Source organism: Plutella xylostella, chromosome 6, assembly GCF_932276165.1.
Source record: "Plutella xylostella chromosome 6, ilPluXylo3.1, whole genome shotgun sequence".
NCBI classification, from domain to species: domain Eukaryota; kingdom Metazoa; phylum Arthropoda; class Insecta; order Lepidoptera; family Plutellidae; genus Plutella; species Plutella xylostella.
In genome coordinates this window covers 1227481-1252400 of record NC_063986.1, presented here as the reverse complement: position 1 = coordinate 1252400, position 24920 = coordinate 1227481, and the positions used below count along the sequence as shown (strand labels likewise).

The window sequence follows — 24920 nt, the reverse complement described above, 5'->3', positions numbered from 1 at the left end:
AAAATAGAGTTTTTCTAAGACTGTGATGCCTAAAAAAACTATCTGTATTAGAAATTAAATTAACAAGTCCGATATTCCAAAAACGTAAACTTTAAACCACATGTATGTTTTAATGTGCCTACCCCGATTCGACCTTTGGCGGACCTCAAAATGATAATTACTAAGGTTACTTTTACAGTTTACAACTACCATCCGAATCCCATTTGGAAGCAACCTCTATTAGTGCGTAGGTGTATTATTGTAGACTACAGTTGGTTCAGTTCACTGTTTAAACTTTATAATGAGAAACTTCAGGGGTCAGATTTTCACGTAGGTTACGCACATAGCGTGCAATTAAGTGGACCTTTGTGGTTAAAAACAGGGTGTCCACTTGAAAAGTACTTTCAGTAAGTATTTAAGGTACACTTTCCCTTCATGTAGCATTACCATCAGATAACCCGAATACTGAATAACGATATACAGTGTACGTTGTTAATAAAACAATTTGGATCCGATAATAGAGAGAAAAACTCAATTACTTATCGTTTATTGACAGTTAAAATAGAGCATTTTCAGTCGCAAATTGGTTTTATACCAGGAATGTTGAGTGGTCGATCGATTCACGCTACTTCCGCCAAATACTACACTACGGTGCAGATTATTCGTTGAATGCTATTCAATATTTCTTTTAGGGCTGATTTTTCAATATTCAGATAAATGTTATCTGACGAATAAAATTGTTGCTGTCACTGTCTAATACAAACATTCAGTCACGACAGTGTCACAATTATTCCCTAGATAACTATTATCTGGCTATTGAAAAATCAGCCCTTAATCTTACGTTATATTAGATGGCATTGCCAGTTATTGATGGTCCCAGTCCCGAGAAGTCTACTCTAGTTTTTCAAAAAACCAAACGTCAAAGTCGTTCAATCGGTACGTTTAATGCATTGAGGGAACTTAGTTTTTCGTAAGGTAGAGTGACCCCCAGTAAGCTCTTACGTCAAACTTTGCCGTTATAACCGGAACCCATAGCTCCCCTCAAACTCCAAACTTATTTGATTTAAATTCGTTCAGTATTTTTTCCCTTCGAAGATATTCTATATAACTTGGTTGATTTGATCTCAAATTTCATTTCATGGAAGTTTTCGAAAAGTTCTTATTGTACTCACTTATAATGAATTTGGGCTTTACTTTTTTATTTTTGATTGGAAAATTATGTCAAGGCTAGTACATAATTTTTTGGTTCATATATTACTTAAAACTTATTACGATACTTAAAACTTATTATGATTGAGAGTGGTGCCTTCCTTGCACTGCTCACTTGACACAGTCAATATATTGTTTATTTTGTTAATTTTTAAATAACAGCTTAATTAAAATGTCACCGTTTACCCACAGTCAAACCAAAAATATTGGTTTTGTGGGAATTCTTCTGTACCCTATGTATCACTGCAATGTTTATAAATAAAAAATAAACATATACCTACTTGAAATTCAACATATATTTCAACATCATTTGTATCACTTACTTCTTATGCCAAACCCTACTCAAGAAAGCAACTCATCAAATATCTGATTACTTCATCTGACCTTAAAGTTCATCCCAAAGTAACGTATCTTCACATTCATTAGATACTACAGCTAGTATATCCCTTGTGGTGGCATAAAGTAGTTTAAAAACTACACCCCTCATTCGAGAGATCGCGTGTTCGAATCCTAGAATATAAAACCATGAATTATTTTCGTGCTCTAAAGGTACGCAAATAATGGAACGCTACGGATAATTTGCACATCAAGAGTATCCCATATTTGTAAATAATATACGTTATTTATGAATAACCAACTCTAAACACGCATTCTGTTATTAATAATATGAATACTTGCATAGTTCACAATAATATTTCTATCTAACGACCCGGTGACCCGAGAGCTGGAAATGTCAGTGTAAGGTCATGTTGTGTCGTGGCTTTCATTCTTACGTTTTTTACATTCATCAGTTGGCTTAAGGTATGAAATTCAACATTATTATATTTTTTTTGTTTTTTGGTATAAGTATTATTATTCATAGACTCTTAGACATTCTTCTTATGTAGGATAAGAATTAGGTAGGATAATTTTTTTCAATATTTACCATGATCGACTTTCAAAATGTGCACAATACCTAGAGTTATAGTAATACTAGAGTTATAGTACTGCTCCTATGAATTAGCTGATGTATGTATAATGTGTAACTATAAATCTGTCAAGGTGTCCGTAATAAGTTTTCATAAAGGAATCTGGCAAAAACCTTCACTGCCATATTTTAGGCCCCTTCAATTTATGAGGTAATTTTATCTCCTATTTGATAGTTATGCGTGGGTAAGCCAGGGATATGATATTAAGATACTTTAAAAAACGTCTTCCAAAGTGTATTGTAAGTGTATGTAGTGTAAGTATCTTCAGTAAATTTGTTTTTGTATCCTTAATATTTTACAATGGTTCCGTATATTTTAATAAATTGGTGTCAGTTTTCATCTTTACATTTATCTTAGTAAATGAAGGGTAGAGAAGTCTACAGAGATAAATAGCTGTCTATTAATCAATATAATATGCCTCTACTAATAATTGATCGCTTCGAGTAAATCATTTACCGTCATTAACTTACAAATAATCTGGTATCAGATAGTTCCATTGCCATAAATATGACTTGAAGTAAGAACAACGTTCGGTAGAAATAACATTTCGCGTCTACAGAAGCTAATACCTCTTCAAATAATAACGGCACGCCGAAAACGTTTGCCGAGTCGATAATCTTCAATAACTAGAAGCTCCGTGCTTCAGCAGTGAAAGGTCGCATTAACCACCGCCCACAATATTGCCCGAGCGGAGATTTTAAACGAGTGCAATCTTTTAGAATTTGTCGACAGCTGCAGTAGCTCCAAACTGTTTTATCGAGTGCCGGAGTGTTTTACTGCTCAATGGGGACTTGAGAAGTTGCAGCTATTTCATATGTCGTCGCTGCGGTGGCAAATCTCCCGTGGGACGAGATGCTACCTCGACGAGTGTTTAAAATATAAGCTGGTGCTTTGCAGTTTGTAGGATTTTATTTCTATGTACAATTGTATATTTTTCTTAATTGGATGTGATGCTTATTGCGATAAAGATGTTTTATTTAATAAAACTCTAATAAAATTTCGATTTCGACTTTCATTTGTAGGTTCAAATCCAGCTGTGTACCAATGAATTATTAAGAAACAAGGATTTAAGTCAAAACACGCTTAGAAAAAGTAGACGGCAAGAAAAAACCACCATACTCCTTCATTTTAGAGTGCAAATTATAGCTTATTATGTTGTTTGCTCTTTAGATAAAATGTTGGTACGTTTGCTCACTCCATGTTTCTGTAATTACGCCGTAATTCGCTTCAACGTTGAGGATAAGTTGTTAAAATATGATGGTGAATTCCCGAGCATAAACTGAAGCGCAAAACTTAGCGCATCAAGGTAATGTATTCAACATGAACATAGAACGAGTGTGTAAAACAAACTCCAGTGCTGTTCCAGTGATTCTCAAATAGTTTTCGAAAGCGCCGCCACAGGTGCAGTAAGGCCGGAATGGGCTATAAACCAGCGTGATACCAAATGTGGATTCGCTAGCTACTGTCGTTGTCGTCGATAGTGAAATAAACTGTTTTAGAAACTGTTTTCGATCTGGTTTTGGGTTGGTTTTTGAGTCGCTTGTCACGGCTAGTAATTGCTGTGTATTCTTTCCTTTTTAGAATGTGCATAAATATAATTTACGCCTGGCTGATTATTCCTTGTAGACACCACCACGTCGCCATAACTCAGAAAAGTGACAGTATTTATGTCTGTCATATTTACTTGTTAAAGAAACATAATCTCGCAACGTGTTTAAACGCTTAACTCTTAATTATAAAGTATTCTATTTATTGTTAGGTACAATAATTATTGAGTGACATTGCAATTTCTTATTATTATTATTTTTTGCACACCTTTAACATAGTTTCTCCTGTACTTCCTGTGGGTTGACTGGTAGAAAATGCTTTTAGCATTAAGTCCACCCTTTGTACACTTATTTATATATTTGTGCAAAAAATGATTAAATAAAATAAATAAATAAAAAAAAGGAATTTTTATCTAATTAGTTATAATAAAAAAGGTTTTTATTTTTAATTTTCTTTATCGTTGTAGTAAGTAAAAGTAAATTACAGCGGTAAAGGGACAACGTGGGAGGACATTCCATTACGATTGTTTGGTCGCCGCTCCCGTGGGGACCCCTCCGCCTACACGACGGTTAAATAATCATATTATTTATTCGTTGAATCACTTTTAGATTTCAGCCGATTGAGTCCGGTGTTCGCTTTTGTTAATGTTGTTCATGATTGATTTATATTTGATTATTTTTAGGTCTTTATTTGAATAGAATAAATAGGTAAGCAATTTAGCGAGTTAACATTTTATCACGTGAAATAAAGTTGAACACCTGGCGATTGTGCTGATGTCACTGCTGTTGTCACTAACACTTTCTGTTTTATCCTCAACACTAATTTAAGTTGTTCGCACAAACTCGGGGGACATAAAAATACTTAATTAAATGCCCGAGGGTCCCACCCTTTGCCGTTTGGCGTTTGTTGAGAAAAAGAGGCAATTTCTCCGCTTTATTTAAATTGGAAACTGCAAATATTATACGTTTCTGGGTTTCTGTTCTTGGAATTTTAATCATTGTTCTTTGACAGGGTAATTTTGGATAAACCTTGTACTGAATTTGCTTTTGTTTCGTGTGTTTGCTGAAAATATTGGTTAATAGAGTACAATAACGTTGACCTTCTGTTCTTGTTTCATCAAGCTCGAAAAGAGGGTTATATTATTTATTAAGTACAGAGAAACATAACTCCTATTTCATCACACAGATTGTAATTTTTGTCAGCAATGAACAGGTACCGTTGAGGACAGAATGAGGTCTTTTTACACAGACCGGCTTGGAGACGAGAACAGATTCTCATCACATCTTATATTATTCACATCTATACACATATTATATTCATAAAAGAAACTACTTATACTATTTATAACTCAAGAACGGCTGAACCGATTTGGCTTAAATTTAATAGGATGGTACCTAAGAACCAGGTGAAGCCCATAGGTTTTTTTATGCTGGATTTCCCACATGAACTTTTTAAGGCGAAGCGGAGCTCGCGACCAACAGCTAGTTGAAAATAAAACCTTGTTTCATTGCAACCTTCAAGGTTTACTTATGCCTATATTGTCTGTGTGAACGGAACCTAAAAGTCGGAGACAGGGTGAGGTGTGTAATATCGAAGTGCGGCTTGACTAATGACGCGATGCGGAAGATTTATGACAAGGAATATCTGGTTAGCGCGGGACGGCCATCTGTTGAGCGGATAAATTTTGTTATCTGATAATGATGATTTACTATGCGATGGCCATCGTTTCTACTCATATAAGTAGGTACATATACATATAGTTCACTATAATAGAAGTAAATAAGAAGTAGTTCTGAATATATTTTACCGTTATATTATTATGTTTACCTTATCAGAACTGGAATATGTAAAATTAGCTTTTATAGAGCTAATCATAAATTGAGTTTCGAACTATAAATTTTACGGAATGACATTGCTAAATTTATATATTGCGCTTCAGAAACGCTACTATTGTCTGCGACCTTACCTGCTTTAAAGGGAATTTACGATGATGAAGGTGGCTTGCACAGACCTCACATCGATATTAAATCCATTCTTGTCATTCTATAATATAATAAGTAATAAAAAAGTGATGGAGAAAAATAAATCTGTCTGCCATAACGCGTTGTCATCTTTCATATTATTTACATGATGTTCCAGTAGTTTGATTTTAGTTTGTGACCTGAATAATTTCAATGAAGTCCTTGCAAAGTGTAAAAATATTAAGATATAAATAACCGTTTTTTGTTGCTGTTATAAAATTACAAATTATACTTTTGTATTTGGAGCTTCCTCCATGTTTAGTGTTAGTTAAGTTCTTTACTCAAAGTTGTGACTTTCTGAAAAATATACACATTCATAAAGTACGCTTGTCATTTTATTAACGCAGTGAGTATGAGAAGTGTGGTGCCTGAAACATATGGCTTTCAACTTCGGTACTTTATCACATTCTGAAAATATAGTATTACAACAAAATATTACTTTCTCATTTTTTTTTTAGGAGTGACGAAAACTTCAGCGTACTTATATACATTTTAGAAATACCTAAAATATTTATATGATCTTTGAAACGGACATGTGAACAAAGATTTCGAAAAATCGGAGCTTTTACCATACATAACAAACTTGTATCTTATGTACTCATATATGTACTTATACGGCATAATACGTATTGTGTCTGTTAGCGTAATGCGAAAGACTAATAAATTCACTTTTATTATCTCTCCTTTATACTTACTTGCCATCAATAGGTGGAATTGCCAGCTTAGTTGTATTATTTGTGGGATACTGGTCTCGACAGTGAGGATTTTCCCAAATGATCCCATTACAAAGATTAACTACCTACACTTAAAATGCCTTACCATAAGGGCATCTACTTCACATCACGTACGTTATGTTTATTTTTATTTGGTGAAAAGGTAAAACCAACTCATTAAAACGCATGCTATAATAAAAGTACATGCTGGCATTGTGTAAAAGAAAATGAATTCATAAAATACTTTGTAACATACTGACTTTTTTATTCGGTCAACAGACTAAAGAAAATGTTTAGAGCAAACCTAATTTTGAGCTTACAAGCTCTTTACTCGACGGAAACTACCGCGGCACGGAGCTTAGCGAGTGCTCGGAGTGGAAAAGCCCCAATTTCGTACTTTCCTTCATGGCACGACTGGAGGGTTACTCTAAACTGACAAAAAACGAACGAACGAGAGCTGTCGTGCAATCGGCACGTTTAATACAACGATATAGAGTCGTGGCTCGCGCAGCAGCATTCCGAAACTTCGTTTTTCGTCATATAAAGTGACCCCTGGTACAAATTATATCGATATTTATTATCCCGACTTGTATTCTACCGAGGTGGTTAACTCTGTGGTGGATGAAGAGCCAAGCAATTTGTGCTTCTGTAACTAATGTTTTATTTTCGTTTGTTCGGTGGCGCCTTTTGTTTCGGGTTGCGTTGTAATTGAGAAGTTTTGGTGGGGATGTGGGAGAGGGTGGAATATTATATAGGTACTTTGTGGCAAACCATATTATACTGCTGGTATAGAAGATATGTCTTGTCGGTTTCTCATATAACCGAATCTACCAAAGCATGATTGTTGTCATACTTAATTTGTGCTTAACTTGACGTACTCCGTTGTGAATCTAGCCGGTTGACTAGTGAGCGATAGTGATAGTAAATTATTCCTATTACTAATAATCATTACCTTTATATGAGAAACTGCATGTGATTCATAAGATGGATCAGGTTTCTGATGGTAGCTTAGCTAGGCGGAAAGGATAATTTTTAATTATGAGTGTCCCACTATTCCTATTGCATTTTTAAACCGGCTTCTTGAACTCTCTTTAATTCTTGTTTGTAACATTATCCTCATTGTAGTAATTTATTCTTCTATATGCTTGTGTTGGTCCACCAACCCACACTGGGCCCACGTGGTGGCCTAAACCCTTCCTTCATTGGAGGAGTGATAGGTTGTGAATGTTGTGATGATTCTTCTACATGGTGTTGCAAAAAGGGTATACTAAGCCGAAACCTACATGTGCAGCATGGTATATCTAAGCCCGAAACTGAAATCAGAATTTGAAAATTCGCGAAAAAAAAAATCATTTTCCATAGAAACTTTGTTGGTCACGTGACTTTTTACTATGGATTTTTTTTTTTCGCGAATTTCCAAATTTTGATTTCAGTTTCGGGCTTAGATATACATTTGATTATTTGATTATTTACAAAATATCCTGATAGTGTTCACTCAGTTTTATTTGATTAACCTTTAACATTCATCTACCCGTCCAAAGGCGCAGGTTTGCAATTTATCCTTCTTGATTGTTACAAAGCATCCAACACACCTGTCCTTGATAGAAAGATGGTCGCTCATTCATCATTCTGTCTTGAAATTCGTTTGTGTACAAAAAGTTACGGGAGATATTTATATTTAAAAATCAAACGAACTTACCTTACGTGAAGTTTGATGTTAATTATGTGAACTGCATCGTCCGAGAGATTACATAACATGTAGTAGTACGTCTAGTGCTTACCATTGCCACGATATTCATAGACAAAAAAGAAAAAAACTAAATCTTGTCTATGCCCTAGTCGACCGACACTAGCGCCCCCATCCGGAAATACTTCAATAAGTTTAGAGTCCTTTATTTATTTCACTATTTAGGGAGTATCCTGGTTTACCTATCTATACCTAGGATACGTGGGCTTCTAGGGTGGGTTGTAATCTCTCGGACGATGCAGTTCACATAATTAACATCAAACTTCACGTAAGGTAAGTTCGTTTGATTTTTAATTATGTTTCATGCATCGTCCTTCGAGATTACATAACATGTAGGATGTTTAGAGTTACGTGAAATAAATAAAACCAATAAGATTATCATATATGAGATCTTTAATTTGTACCTCTTATTAAAAAATACAAATATAATCCTTGTGTTAAATCTCTAACAAACATACCCTTATAACATTACATATATTTTTACCCTCTTCGGATTTAACATAAAAGTAAGAAAGCCTGGTATAATACTTATGTTATATCTCTTCTACTTTCAGAAATTATAATATAAAACATACTTATGAACACACTGTTCTAGCAAATAGATTACTATAATTATTCAAAAATACAAGTAATAAAACATGGTATATAATACTTATGTTGTATCTTTAACAAACCTACTTTTATAAATTATAACATAAAAAAACATACTTTTATGGAACATACTTATGAACACACTGTTCTAGCAAATAGATTACTATCATTATTTAAGTCTACAACATTTCTGTTATAAAATCTAGCGAACACTTGTGAAGATTGACTCCATCCGGCAGTCTTCCGGATCAGGTCAATGTTTAATCCTAACCTCTTAGCCTTAGATGTAGATGCATGTCTGGTACTATGTGAAGTAAATATACTAACATCTATGCCAGCATTCTGTAATGATAACTTAATCCATCTACTAAGCGTCTGGGTGCCTACCACAGAATGAGGTTTCCTGAAACTTAAAAACAACCTTTCTTCTTCTGACCTTAAATTTTTAGTTTTTGACATATAACATATTAAAGTTTTTGCAGGACATATCTCAGGTTTTTCTACAAAGAAAGGCAGAGTTAAGAGTGGTTGCTGACTATTTGGTCTAGATGTTTTAATTAAGTCTGGAACCTTTATTAATATTTTATCACTTAAAATTTTAATATTTGTACATTTAATCAAACTGAACGTCTGTACTCTGTGTGCCGTTACTAGAGCAAGTAATGTGATGAGTTTCTTAGAAAGTATCTCAAGAGTTAACTTATCATTTGGATATAAGCTACTGAGATAGTCTAATACTGGGTCTGGGTCCCAAGTTAGATCGTACTTAGGGAGAGGGGGTCTGCTTCTGAAAACTCCTTTGAAAAAACGTTTTAAATCTAAGTTATTTCCAATGTCAGAACCCACCAGAAAAGATATAGCTGAGCGGTATGTATTCAGCGAACTATAATTACAGCCTTGTTGATATAGCTTAGTAAGAAATGCAATAACGTTAGCTATAGATGGCTGATAACAATCAAAATTGCAAGATTTACAAAAAAATGAACCATTCCCTTATACAATGACTATACTGTTTATGTGTGTTCTGCGAAAGAGAAGAATATAGGATGTCAAGTGCATCAGAGGGAAATCCCCTCCTCACAAACGCCTCCCTGATAATACACCTGCAATCAGGGACAGGCTCCTGTGGAGTTGATGTTGAAGGCTGGAATGAGACAATAGGAGTTTGTTATTTGGTTTGAATGTTACTGTATCAGATACAAGCAGTTCTTTAAACAAGGGATACCAAGGCTGATTAGGCCAGTTAGGTACAACCACAATGCCCTCTGCCTGGTCATTAACGATTTTTCTTAATGTTTTTAATATTACAGAGAATGGAGGAAAGGCATAAAAATATTCATCTGCCCAACTGATTGTGAATGCATCTATAGCTAAAGCATAGGGGTCGCTATGCCATGAAATATACCTACTGCACTTTGAATTTATTCTATTTGCAAAAAGGTCAATGACTGGAGTGCCAAATCTCCGTTTTATTTTGCTGAAGGCATAATCTGCCAGCTCCCATTCAATATCGGTAGAGACTTTTCTAGATTCAGCATCAGCAATATAGTTTTCTTGCGAAGCAATGTATGATGCGAATACAAAAATACGTCGTTTTTCACACCAAGCCCAGATTTTGTATGTGCTTAGCAAATATCTTTAACCCAAAGTAAGCTGCTTTTAACTCTAAGAAATTGATATGATTATCTAGTTCCTGTTCCGTCCATCTTCCGCTAGCTCTATCGTTACCACAGGCTGCGCCCCAACCCGTTCTAGAAGAATCACTAAATATTTCTAATATGAAGTTATTCCCTCTTATAGGATGAGTTGCAGTGTCAATATTATGCAACCACCAGTAAAGGTCACCCTGAATAGATCTAGGAATATTTAACTTACTGCTATAGTTATCATTCTTCAGTAAGGCTAAATATTTAATTCTTTCGAAGTGTTTTGTGTGGGCCCAACCATAGGAAACTGCAGGACAAGCTGAAGTAATAAGACCAAGGAACCGTGCAAATTCTCGGATTGTACAATGTGAAGTATGAATCATTTTTATTATTTTTGCTTTTATCTTTAATCTCTTTTCTAAGGGTAACTCTACCCTCATTGATTGAGAGTCAATACAAAATCCTAAAAATTTACAGTATGTGCTTGGAGTTAGGTTACTTTTCTGATAGTTAATTATAAACCCTAATGACTGTAAAAGAGACTTAGTTATGTTAAGGTTCGTAAGGCAGTCTTCATATGTGTTGCCTATAAGACACAAATCATCGATATAAATAACAGACATGAAACCAAGCAAACGCAGGTATTTCATCACTGGTTTCAAAAGTTTAGTGAAGATGTATGGAGCAACATTAAGACCAAACGGCAAGACTAAAAACTCATACAAATTAGATTTCCAATTAAACCTTAAGTACTTGCGGTCCTGTGCGGCTATAGGCAGCAAAAAATAAGCGTCCTTTAAGTCTAATGTACACATGAAACAATTAGGATTTACTAATTTGATAACAGTCCTCAAATCTTCTAATTTAAAATGTTTGGTTTCAATAAATTTGTTAAGCCCCTTTAAGTTTAAGATGAACCTCTTTTCACCGTTGGACTTATCAACTAAAAAAGTTGGGGATACATATTGATTGGGTGAAGGAGAACAAATCTGCACAGCACCCTTTCCAATAAGAGACTGTATCTCAGTGTCCATGTAAACTTCATCTGATATGGAAACAATGTTGGCTTTAGAACATGATTGCTGGTGAACCGAGCATGTAAAAGGTATATGTACACCTTGTATCCAAGATAGAATAACAGGATCATTTTTAATGTTGCACCAATCTTTATAAAAGAAACGTAGTCTGCCCCCAATTACCTGTGGGTTTAGTATCTCTGTCGTGTCCGGTTGAATTGATTGCCTCGTCTCGGTGGTCCCTGCTTGAAGTTGAAACTCTGAGGCCTGTACTGCTGGTTGAACTGGTTCTGCCTGCCCACACTCGGCTTCATTTGTGGCCGTGGTGAAGCTTGAGGTGGGCCTCTGAAGTTTCCCGGCCGCTGAGGTAAAGAAATGGTCCGTGCAGGAGCAGGTCGTTGCTGATAAGCCTTCATCTCGGAAGCTGACTTGCCTAAAATACACAATAAAATATATATAAATACCTTGTACATAAACAGTAGTACCCAATGTGTATAAATAATAGAAGTGTTGACAAGTTTTACCTAAGTTCCTATAATTTTTCCATCTCTCGCTAAGGTTTTCACCAAAAAGGTATTCATCCCGTGGGGCATCTTTCAACCCCTCCTTTGTGATTTTATTTAACCCATTCGTTATTAACCTCTGTCTTGATACCGTCTGTTGATGATGGAGGTCACAGAGTAGTCTGCCCGCATCACTCAGTTTTTCTATCATTGTTGGATTCTTGTCCTTCAAGGCTAGGCCCAGGGCCTGTCCCACGGCAGTTAGGGCAATACCCAACTGCTGCTGGTTGGCAGCTAGAATTCTGTCTCTCTTAAGTGCTGGATCGTTCACGGCGATCTTGACCTCTTCATTTAAGATGGGTGCCGCAAGAGCCTTGCAATTGTCCGGCAACAAATATTTTTCTTTAATTTCTTTCTTTAGGGTTTTTAAACCATGCGTGAGGGTGTCATTCCACCGGTTACATAGTTGGAGGTGTAGGTCCTCCCCACGCCTCATATTTGAGGGGTCCTCCCCCAACAGATTGCAGAAATCATTGTGAGGATGGTCCTCTGTAACAAAAAGGACAGTATTTAAAAAAAAAAATAATATGTTTTTAGTGTTATTGCGTCTGAAAGAGCATTTACACCTGAATCCTCGCAAATAGGCTTGATCAGTAGGTGAGCCTTCAAGACTGCACTTGAACTGTCGCCTTAACTGATTAGGACAGTATTTAAAAAACTATGTTTTTAGTGTTATTGCGTCTTAAAGAGCATTTACACCTGAATCCTCGCAAATAGGCTCTATCAGTAGGTGAGCCTTCAAGACTGCACTTGAACTGTCGCCTTAACTGATTAGTAGGCGAGTCTTTCAGACTCACTTGAACTATCATTAATTCATAACATAATAGCATGTTATGCGAGTAAATTAATATTTTTTCATAACCTCAAACTGAGCGCCACATGTGCGAGCATTTAGGAAAAATGAATGTATATTCCCCCTTCATGCTTGGGATTATGCAATCAATCACTGATATCAATATTTAAATAGTACCTGGGGATACGATGTCTTCATTTTCTTGTCCTTTATCATTTATTTCGTCCTCCGACGACGAGTCAAGGACGGGAAAAAACCGGCGTCGATTTTTTGGAATGGGATCTTCCTCGCTTGAAGGTGAATCAGAGCTGGGTAGTCTGCGCCTCTTCAGCCTCTCCGATCTTCTTCCCGGCATTGCTTATCACCTCTATAATTATTTTTTTGCAGGAGTGAAAATTGAGCGTGTGCAATGGCGTCGCACGAAAACGTAAATTGAAGTATTTCCGGATGGGGGCGCTAGTGTCGGTCGACTAGGGCATAGACAAGATTTAGTTTTTTTCTTTTTTGTCTATGAATATCGTGGCAATGGTAAGCACTAGACGTACTACTACATGTTATGTAATCTCGAAGGACGATGCATGAAACATAATTGGTTTTTGATCTAGAAAAGTTGGTGAATGTTACAATAAAAACTAATTAAATTTTGCTTTTAAATAAATGATAAGTCAAGGGTTTTTTTTATATCAAAATCGCAAACTCTAAATTCAGTGCTCAAAAACAACGTTACTTCAATGTAATGTAATGTTAACTCTAGTAAAAAAAATATAATCACATAATATTTTAGCTACCATTCAATAAGTTTTGTAATTAAATATTTCGTTGTATTTGCAAGCGATTTAATTCGTTGTTTGATAAGCATGATTAATATTGTTTACCTTAATAATTTTTAACCTATTAAAATTTCATAGTAATAAAGCTAAAGACCGCTCGGAGATTTGAAGTACTTCTATCCTTAAGGTATAATATAAGCATTTTACAATAAATAATAAAATAAAATAAAAAAGTTTATTTTCCTTAGGAAGTTTGGAATAAAAGTAGCCTATGTGTGAATCCAGAATGTCAGCTTTCTACTTGCCAAATGATGATGGGCACCAATATATGGAAGCTGGGACCAGCACCAATAGAAATGAGTGATACGTCGTTGAAAAGGTATTTTTTTGCAGAATATGAATAACGGAAGCGCTAGTCTTGATTTACTGTCCAATTAGAATAATCGTAGCTTGAAAGTTTTTATATTTTATTTCTGTAATTTTAATGTTTTTGTTAGTTTTTTACATTCATTTTTAATTTTTATAACGAAATGATCATATTTCATATAATATTATATTTGTTTATTATCTCAGTAAATAAAACCAGTTGAAAGTAATTTCTCCAATTTCAATAATACGTGTTTACGTGTATTACGCCCTAACTGTCATCAGGAGAGAGAGTGCAATGCCATAGAAAAATACTTCCTTCCGACGAATATATTTCAAAATGGACAACTTATACGGATTTGTCGTCATAATACTTTTTTGCTCACTTGAAAAGAGCTATCCAACGATGTATGTCTCATCTTTATTGGACATAGGTCCCAAAACGCCCATTGTCATTTCCTATGAACTTCCACGTGTTTTACCGTCAAAGAGTAACAAACATCCATTTATCCATCCATACCTAAAAACTTTCATGTTTATATTATTAGTAGGAAGAATGATATAAAAATTAATTCTTCTTCAGTCTTCGCCGCGCGGCAACCATTTTTATCTGTCGATAGATCGACACGTGTGAATATCGAGAAAGAAAAAAACATTGTTCGTGAATCACTTTATTTAGCATCGACACAAATAGTTACAGATATGAGTTGTTCACTGCCTTTCAAACTGACTTTACTTTATTATTATCTTTTTTATTCGTAAAATATATAGATAGTTTAGTATAAGTTAAGTAGTTAAAATTATTTTATGTGTGTGTACAAATGAACAATAAATTTTCGACTTGTGTGTATATTTTGATAGTAGCGCTATTATAATAGACCCAAACAAGTATTAATTTCTAATATAATACATCTCACTAAGGGAACAGGTGATGGGTGTCTTTTGTCATGAATACGCTGACATCTGACACTGCAATGACTAAACTAAATACGTTTTGACAATTCTAACTCAAATATACCAATTCTGGAGCATTAATTTCATCACTCATAGTACTTACAAAATACTTAGGTATCTATAGACTTTTTATGAAAATACTCAATATCTCAATCCACAGTTTTATATTTACAGCCAGTCGTATATATTTAAGTATGAATATTTTCAGCAGTAGGGCACGGCATAAAAGACTCGATTATTTTGTCGTAAACTGTAGCCGAAAATTGGTTTTTGTTTTTTATTATTCCTAGAAAAAAAAGTTACTTTCATATCATTTTATTCCTACTTGTCTTCAATTATTGGCAATATTAATGACACCTAGTGTGTTACGCAGTTCAATTATTGAAAACTTTCACTATTATGATATTCATAATTATAATTCGCTATAATTTTATTGGTTATGCTGCAACAGTCAAAACATTCACCATTTTGTAACATCGCTCGAATATTTTAAGCCTAAAAAACTCAGGCCGGCATATTTTCGCCGAATTCGCGTTGTCATATACGAAATTGACACACACAGGACGTGTTGTCAGTCAATAAGCACGAAATAGAGATAGAATATGCAAATCACTCTTTAGCCTAGTTTGAGGACATCTGCCTCACTATCGGTTAATATCTGTTAAAACAACGGATTAGAGTGACATGATAGGTGAAATATGGTACAATGTAGTTAATATGCATATCATTGGTGGAATTTGCTGTGTTAGTCACACACGGCATATAGTCACAAATGAAGATTCATTTGTACTTATGGTTTTCATAGTATTACGGGAAAATATTGTGATCAATTGAACTTCTTGAAGTTCGATCAATATTATATGAGTAAGCTTCATTCGAAGATATAAATTAACAATGTAGTCCTTTCAACCTACAAGGCAACTTTCGCACGTGTAAAGAGTACCTAAATCGATTCCAGAATCGATTGTGTGTACCCAGCCTAAATAAAAAAAAAAAGTTATCCTACACGTTCTTTTCTAGCCTATGCCTGTCCCTACAATTCTCTTCATTATTTTTAGAGATGCCGGACAAAACTTATGGGTAACTTACATGGGTGGGTGGGTATTTATATCTTCGAATGAAGCTTACTCATATAATATTGATCGAACTTCAAGAAGTTCAATTGATCACAATATTATATTTCGTAGCTTCATTCTTCAGATATAAATTAACAATGTAGATGTTTAGAGTTTTGTAAGTTTTGTCCTTAGAACGGAAGTTTTCTTGTAATAAAATAAAAATTACATTTATATCAAACTAACGTTTATTCTTATAACTATAATAAGTACAACTGTCATAAGTTAACTTAGGTAAGTAATTAGGCACTTTTGGTTTATGATACATAATCAAAATAATGAACAATCAAAATAATCAACAATTATTGGTCATTTCAATTATTACCTAGGATAGATTTAGCAAAATCACTCTCATCAGAAATAGGGCGCTTTTAAAAGCGAGCAAATGTTTCTGAAGTCTTTGTCCAGCTAGCTGTCCTACGAATAACGTCTAAGGAAATGCCCGCGGAGCTCGCGGCCGACGTGGAGGCGTGCCTCGTGCTGTGCGCACCGAACACCGTCGTGTCCATCCCGCTGTCGGCCAGCACCTGCTTTATCCATCTACTGATAGATTGAGCAGAGGCTGCCCTGTGGGGTCGTTTCCAGGTAAGTATAAGGTTATTTACGTCTGTGGGTCTTAATTCCTTGGTAGATGTTAAGTATTGTTCTACGACAGTGGCTGGACAAATACTTTTATTCTCATTATAATATGGTAAAACTAGTACAGGTTGGTCACGACCAGGAGCTGAAGTCTTTATAAGGTCAGAGATAATAATCTTAATTCCATTGGCATCAGATTTAATGTTATTTAATTTTATTAGTGACAGCGTTTGTACTCTGTGCGCTGTACATAATGCTAATAGAATATCCAACTTCTTGGTTAACTGTTCTAATGAAAGATCTTTATTTGAGGGCCAATTTGATATATTATTTAGCACAACTTGTGGGTCCCACGTTGAGGTATATTTTGGAACAGAAGGTCTTAGTTTAAACGCTCCTTTCAGGAGTCGTTTGATTCTGACGTCTGCACTTACTTCGCCTCCTAATAGGAGGGAGAGTGCCGAACGATGACTATTCAGAGTTCCATACGCGGAACCCTTATCGAATTGTTCCGTTAAGAATAAAATTACATCGGATATAGAAGGTTCGTAACTGTTAAGATTATTATCTCGACAAAATGTCCACCAAAGTTTGAAAGAAACATTATATTGTTTCAACGTGTTCTTGGCCAGTGATGCAATAGTCAGATTTAAGGCAGCCTCCGGAGTTCCTTTTCTAATGAGCGCGAGCCGCAGAGCCTCGCTGCAGCCAGGGTATGCTCCCTGGCCGGTGGACACCGTTGGCTGAAAATGTGTTGAACTTCGTCATTTAATATAATAATCTCTGAACTAAGCATGCTTTTTAGAAGAGGAAACCAGGGCTGAGAAGGCCAGTAAGGGAATACTAAAATGCCACTTGACTTGTCAAACATAATTTTTTGAAGGCATTTAAGGATTAATGAGTATGGTGGAAAAGCATAAAAGAACCACCGATTCCAATTTTGTGTGAATGCATCGACTGAAATTGCATCGGGGTCTGGTTTCCATGAGACGTAAGTATCGCACTTAGCGTTGGTGCGGGAAGCGAATAAATCGATCTCAGGTTGTCCTAATCTGTGAACTATTTTAGTAAAAGCTTCTTCAGATAGTGACATTTCAATATCTGGATTTATTGTTTTACGAGACTCCTCATCTGCATCCTTATTGTCATTTGTGTTTATGTAAGAAGCAAACAGCCAGATTTTTCGCTCCTCGCACCATTGTCAGATCTTTTTAGCTAAATTGTTAAGATGGGGGTACTGAATACCCCCCATGCGATTGATGTAACTAATAGCAGTCGTATTGTCAACTCGTAACAATATTGCACAGTCTGAGCTATTTCGGGCCAAACTTTTAAGGCTTAAGAATATTGCTAATAGCTCCAAATAATTAATATGGAACTGCTGTTCGCCCTCTGTCCAGCCACCATATTATATCATATATTTGGATGCCTATGGTATTGCAAGAAGAATAGATGTGCTGAGCCCACCATTCTAAATCTGGTAAAATATCTGTAGATGGTTTAAATTTCGCGTGAAAAGAATGATATTTCTGTAACGCAAGAAATTTATGTCTCTCCAGTAATTTCGTGTACAACCATCCATAACGCACTGCTGGACAAGCTGCGGTCAAAGTGCCTATTAATTGAGCGAAATCTCTGATTGAACACGAACGTAATGTTTGGAATTTTTTAACCAATTTGGCTATATTGTCTCTTTTTTTTTTTATCAGTGAGGGATATTGTCATATATCTTGAATCGTAGACAAAGCCTAAGAAACAGCAACTTTGTTCGGGTTTCAATGAGCTTTTACTGAAATTAATCACGAATCCCAGGCAGTGTAACAAAGAAATGGTTTCTCTGACGTTCGATAAACATTCTTCACAATTTTCTCCGATGCATAATATATCATCTAAGTAAATAACCGAGGTGAAGCCACGTGATCGAAGATAAGTGGTGACTTCTCTCATGAGTTTCGTAAAAGTTCTTGGGGCTACTGAGAGGCCGTAAGGTAATGCCGAAAACTCAAATAAGGAATCATTTCCATTATCGTCGTTTTGAAATTGAAACCGTAGGTACTTTCTATCAGAGGACGATATAGGTAAAATTAAATAGGCCTCTTTTAAATCAATGGTGGCCATGAAGCCATCTTTAGGTATTAATCTAGCGGCCGTTCTGTAATCCTCCATTTTAAAATGCAATTTAGGGATAAACTTGTTAAGTGGCTTTAGATTTAGGATAAATCTCTTTTCACCGTTGGCCTTAGGGGCTAGAAAAATCTTGGAGATGAACTGTTCGTCGCATGACGTACATTCAGATATAGCTCCTAGCTCCAATAACTTGCTTATAGAAACTGCCATATCTTTTTTCTCCGATAGAGTAAAAACATTTTTAGGAACAGTTTTTTGGAAGACTTTGGTTTCAAAAGGTATAGAAAACCCATCTTTTATCCAGCTCAATACGACAGGATTATTCGTGATTGATAGCCAGCAATCGAAAAAATATTGTAACCTGCCAGCATAACGTACCAAGTTTAGTGGCGTGGAGGAGCACGCTGCTTGTTGTAGCTGCCCTTCGCTTGTGTCGTTCCCCGTGACGGATACGTTGGTCTCTGCGTCGCTGGGGTCTTCTGCGCGCCTCCCCTCCCCCCCCTGTTCGACGACGACGGCTGGAAGCGGGAAGGCGTGGACCAGTTTCCCTGGTAGCGGGATCCGTTAGCCGACTTGGACGTGGACGGCGCAGGAAGTTTCTGGATCGTGACTTTTTTAATTTGGAGTCCTTGTTTCTCGATCATCTGAGATGCTCTGATCTTGTCACCGAGTTTACTTCCAAATAGCGACTCGTCCCTTTCTACATCTTGAATGACAGAAAGGAAAGATTTGTCCAGTCCTGGTAAAATTAAATTTGATCTGGATTCTGATTCTTTATACTGAAGGTCAGATAATATGCGGCATGCATCAGATAAAACCTTAACAGCTTGAACTTTATCCTGCTTATCATCACCGCTGCCAGTAACCAGTGTATTCATGGCTCGGTTGATAGCAGTTATGCCCAGGCCGAGTTGTTGCTGGAGATTCTCGATCTTCTTATCTCTGCCCCTGGCAGCACCGTTTATGGCCGAAATTATTTCTGGGTTGAGTGTCGGCGCTCTCAACAGTTTACAATTTTCGGGAATCCTATATTCCTTTAGTAATGATTCAGCTGCCTCCTTAGGCAAGCCGCGGCGGAGAATAGGCAACCATCTTTGCGCCAATGTCTCGTGAATTTTTTCGCCGTACATAGGCGTTTCCGGAGTTGTATCGCCTAAAGCCGAAAGAAACTCGACATCAATTTCTTCCGACTCGTCCACTTGCGTCAAGGTATCAGTATTGGTTGGCTCAGGCGGAGCATCAATCGTTACCACGGGAGATTGCTCTTCCGGTTGTGGTGACAGGTTTTCGGCCAGCGGCTCGTTGTCTGAAACAACGTAAATTTATTATCAAATTTGTTGATATAAGTGGGTAGTTTTATTTTATAGCTCGTTGTGACTCTCGGCCTACACCCAAGCTTAAGGTTCTTGACTCATGGTGGCTCTCGGCCACCACCTCGGTTAACAAATCCTGTCGTGGCTCGCGGCCAACGCCCAGGGTAAAACAAATCCTGTCGTGGCTCGCGGCCGACACCCAGGATGAAACATATCACTTTAACACACACTGTTCGTAATAAGTAAACTTCTAGACTTACCTGAGTTGTCATCCGTTGATGAATCTGAATAAACTATACATCGTCGGCGCACAGCCGGCGGTGTGGCTTTTTGTTTTTCTTGTAACTTCTGTAATTTTGCTTCATAATACTGAATCTTCGCTTCACTACTGCGCTTTGGCATTTTAATAAAAGTATTCGTGAAAAATTTATAAAAGAAATTAAATTTTAGGTTAACGTGTTACCGTTGCCTCGCACGAAAAAAGAATGAAGAGAATTGTAGGGACAGGCATAGGCTAGAAAAGAACGTGTAGGATAACTTTTTTTTTTTATTTAGGCTGGGTACACACAATCGATTCTGGAATCGATTTAGGTACTCTTTACACGTGCGAAAGTTGCCTTGTAGGTTGAAAGGACTACATTGTTAATTTATATCTGAAGAATGAAGCTACGAAATATAATTATATATTTAAACAGATAAATTTGCTATCAGGTCTTGCATATAAAATGATTGTGTTGTGTATAATATCTTCAACCCTCTTTCCAAACGTGGAGATTATGCCAAAACCCTCCAGTCTAGAAGGAGGCAAGTGCTTTGCAAGGAATTGTTACGGGCTGCATGTTTCTTTGCAAGCAATATTTGGAGGTCTATGATAGGGTTGACTGACTCTTCATCCCCACTTACTTATTAATAGTCCTGTTACTCCCCTGTGGAGCTTAGGGCTACAGACTTTCTTCGCCACGCTTCCCTATCTTGAGCCGCCTCCTTCACTTAGGCCCACGATAGACCTGCTCTCTTCATTTCCGCTTCCACGGACCTTCTCCAGCTCTGTACGGGTCTACCTGGTCTCCTTCTTCCGCCAGGCTACTACTCGAAAGCTCATCCCCACTTGAAATCAGCTAATATCGCAATACAAACGTACATGAACAAAACAAAGCGCGTACGAGTCTGTTTATTCGGCTTTGTCGAGGCTGTAAGTTGAAGACTGGCCATTATGTGCAACCGGATGGGGAGATATGAGCCTCCATTGTATATAGGGGTGCCGCAACGCGGCGGCTATTGTAGGGGCGCCTCGACGCCGCGCCCATTGTTTGTGGCAGCCCTATTGAGTCCGAATGCGATATCTGAGGATCCTGTGCCCCTGGTTATTGGTGGTTCGAATTGTTTTAAAATACCCGTGTATGTGTAGAGTCGGACAACGCTACCGTTGCCACGGAAAAAAGGTGGGAGGTTTTTTTTCTGTGACTGGTAGCCTCATGAATGAAGAGTTAGTGTTAGCAATGCAGATTGTGATTGTTGCCCTAATAAACTCTTTCTGGTGTTGGTAGTTGTTACCGTTGTAAAGTTTGCATTGTCGAACTATATGTGTACAATGAGCTATTTGACTGCTATTTTCTTTTCAAAGATGTATGTAAAGTAAACTTTAAGTGTATCTGAAGCTTAAACGTCTCAGTAGTAGTAGTAGGTAAGAAAGTTTTATTTTACTATACCCATACCCTTTGTATGGGCTGTAAAATTCATGCTGTGATATTTATACCATCGCATACAATCTTCACTGATTCGCAATATAAATCTAAAATTCCAAAAACAATGGCATATACATTTCAGCGTCCCCAACCATTGAAGCGAGGTTACAAAATGCAAAAGGTAAAGTGGCATCATCAATCACAAACCCCGAAAGCAGCCTTGTTTTGCATATAATGTCCAAAACAGGTTTACTTAGCTCTCCAAAGTAACGCATTCGCATTTATATTTAAGAAATATCTTGGGATATAAGAACAATTTTTCCGCATTGTACGAAATAAATGGGATGAGACGCGGCGTCGCGGGGAATGGTGATGAAATATCGCAGTAGTTAAATAGGTACTCGAGTAGAGGAGAGATGTCTTAAACCGTGTAATAAAGTTCCTGTTTCATTTAGTATCTTATTCGAATTGACTTTTTTGAAAATTTCTGGTTTTATGATTAATAAGAGATATTTGCAAGATTTAATATACCTACCTCAATAGAACTAAATAGAGGCTTCTCGACTCACCGATGACGTTTCGTTGTTTTGGTAGGGTGCGTATTGCGACGTATAAAAACGAAATGTATAATTTCACATTAATAACGTTCACAACATATAATGAACGTTACGTATAACAACAAAATCTATATTTTCATAAGGTATAAGATTCAATTGGTATAACGTACATTTTATATAAAATCAAAATATATAATACTTACGAGGACTAATATCAATTCGTATAACATACATTACGTATATCGATTAAAATATATACTATCATTTAGTATAAAGTTCATAATCTGTGTTTAATTACCCAACACCGTCAAACCCCCTAGCACCAAAACCTAAAGATAGGTGCGACGACGAGCAAAGCGAGGAGGAGCGTGTTAGGTGCACATGTTCGTCGAAACCAAAGCGGAGCGCAGCGAAGCGGAGCGGAGCGTCTCCCCACATAGCGCCAATAATAATAATAATGTCAAAACCCCTAGTACCAAAACCTAAAGATAGGTGCGACGACGAGCAAAGCGAGGAGGAGCGTGTTAGGTGCACATGTTCGTCGAAACCAAAGCGGAGCGCAGCGAAGCGGAGCGGAGCGTCTCCCCACATAGCGCCAATAATAATAATAATGTCAAAACCCCTAGTACCAAAACCTAAAGATAGGTGCGACGACGAGCAAAGCGAGGAGGAGCGTGTTAGGTGCACATGTTCGTCGAAACCAAAGCGGAGCGTCTCCCCACAAAGCGCCAATAATAATAATAATGTCAAAACCCCTAGTACCAAAACCTAAAGATAGGTGCGACGACGAGCAAAGCGAGGAGGAGCGTGTTAGGTGCACATGTTCGGCGAAACTAAAGCGGAGCGCAGCGAAGCGGAGCGGAGCGTTCCCCACACATAACGTCAATAATAATGAAAATACGATACGACAATCTTTTATACTTTTTGTGCATTATACATTATGATAATTATATCCGTCGTAGAATATATGTTATAAACGTTATGCATTTTAATCGTTATATCAATTGAAATTATACTTTTTGAACGTTATTCTTAACGAAATTATGTATTTAGTAATTATGCCTTTCGTTTGTTATGCACAGTGATCGTTATACTTAATAAATTTATATCATATGGGCGTATACCTTGTGAATGTTATACCATTCGTTTTTATACCTCGTATTACTTACCCGTTTTGGTACATATATAAATCGGGCCCCGGTCGCAAACTTGTTTTGACAACGATTTTTGGATTCAAATGGTTTTAAAAAACAAACACGCACTCACGCCTTGTACTAATGTACTCCCTTGCGGGGTAGGCAGAGGTGCATTGCTGCACCCACTTTTCGCCAGAGTGTATGATAGTCCCAATGTAATAGGGGGCGGGCCTATTGCCATTTTACGGGCACATCCAAGACCCGAGAACAAATATCTGTGTTTAAACAAATATCTGCCCCAGCCGGGAATCGAACCCGGGACCATCGGCTCAGTAGTCAGGGTCACTAACCACTACGCCATTCGGTCGTCGTGGTTTTAAATTTGACAGTAATTACCACGTAAATGTTACTGCGTTTGACTTCGCGATAGGCCCCCTGTCACGTCAATCGATTCAGAGCCGCGATCACAGGATTCGATACTATTTTCGAAACTACATAATCATATGGAAAAAGAACAGTATCGTCAACTGTCACTGTCAAAATGTAAGGCAAATTTGTTACACCATTTTTCAGAGCCTATGATATGTGGGACGTTTTGAGTTTGACAGTTCTAGAGATGTCCGAGAGTGAAATCCTATCGACTTGAACCTATCGATTTGTATATGTCGTAGGCATCTGGTTAAATCTCCTTTTTGAATGAACCACTAGCCCGTTCATTAAAGTTTCGGGTTAGTGGTTCAATCAAAAGTAAGGCAAATTTGTTACACCATTTTTCAGAGCCTATGATATGTGGGACGTTTTGAGTTTGACAGTTCTAGAGATGTCCGAGAGTGAAATCCTATCGACTTGAACCTATCGATTTGTATATGTCGTAGGCATCTGGTTAAATCTCCTTTTTGAATGAACCACTATGAACCACTAGCCCGTTCATTAAAGTTTCGGGCTAGTGGTTCAATCAAAAAGGTGATTAAACCAGATGCCTGCGACATATATACTCCATAGATTAATATAAATATGAATTTAGAACACTTATCACTGAAAATTAGGTTTGGTTAGTGGCTGCAAAGCGGGTCAGATTTGGGCATCCTCTTTTATAAAAGTGTCAGTATCTCGAAATCTATCGAATTTTTACTAAGGTCATATTACGATATCCTGCCACTCATGAGCTGGCCTATCAGCCTTTTAAGGGATAACTTTGACTTTTCGGACAACCTGTATAATACAATGCGGTAAAAATTCTAATATTGTATAAATTTAAATCGATTTCAGAATGTCGACTTTGATGTGTCGCATCTCTAGTACGTTCCATTTTACCAAAGTGCGTACTCTAGAAATATATAATTATCTGTGGTCATTGTCAATAAAATGACAGATTTTGCAATAGTATTCATGCGTAAAATGGAAAATTTTAAAGTGTCACCCACGTCCTTGCCCCTGGAAAATGGTGTAGTTTCAAAAGTGACATATGTTCGTTCCATATGTTTGTGTAGTTTCAAAAACAGTATCGAATCCTGTGATCGCGGC

General features: G+C 36.9%; 2 protein-coding genes across 7 annotated transcripts in view; one reads left to right on the top strand and one right to left on the bottom strand.

Annotated features, from left to right (window-relative positions):
* LOC105393978 (peripheral plasma membrane protein CASK) overlaps positions 1–24920 on the top strand; it is a 215167-nt gene that overhangs the window by 124231 nt on the left and 66016 nt on the right. The gene's annotated exons all lie outside the window — the stretch shown is intronic.
* On the bottom strand, positions 8561–13372 carry LOC119692867. Its single transcript, XM_048621586.1, has 4 exons — positions 12972–13372; positions 11963–12490; positions 11622–11871; positions 8561–9920 (listed from the first exon to the last, which is right to left on the bottom strand). The coding sequence occupies exons 1-3, from the start codon at positions 13147–13149 to the stop codon at positions 11630–11632; spliced, it is 948 nt and encodes a 315-aa protein (XP_048477543.1). The 5' UTR covers positions 13150–13372; the 3' UTR covers positions 8561–9920; positions 11622–11629.

Bases quoted from the DNA above. Each gene is read 5' to 3' on its own strand.
- LOC119692867 (XM_048621586.1), bottom strand. From the start codon at position 13,149: ATGCCGGGAAGAAGATCGGAGAGGCTGAAGAGGCGCAGACTACCCAGC. The intron at 12,491-12,971 runs GTACTATTTAAA...TTTTTGTTACAG, and splicing joins TGAAGACATCGTATCCCCAG to AGGACCATCCTCACAATGAT. The intron at 11,872-11,962 runs GTAAAACTTGTC...TGTGTATTTTAG, and splicing joins GAAAAATTATAGGAACTTAG to GCAAGTCAGCTTCCGAGATG.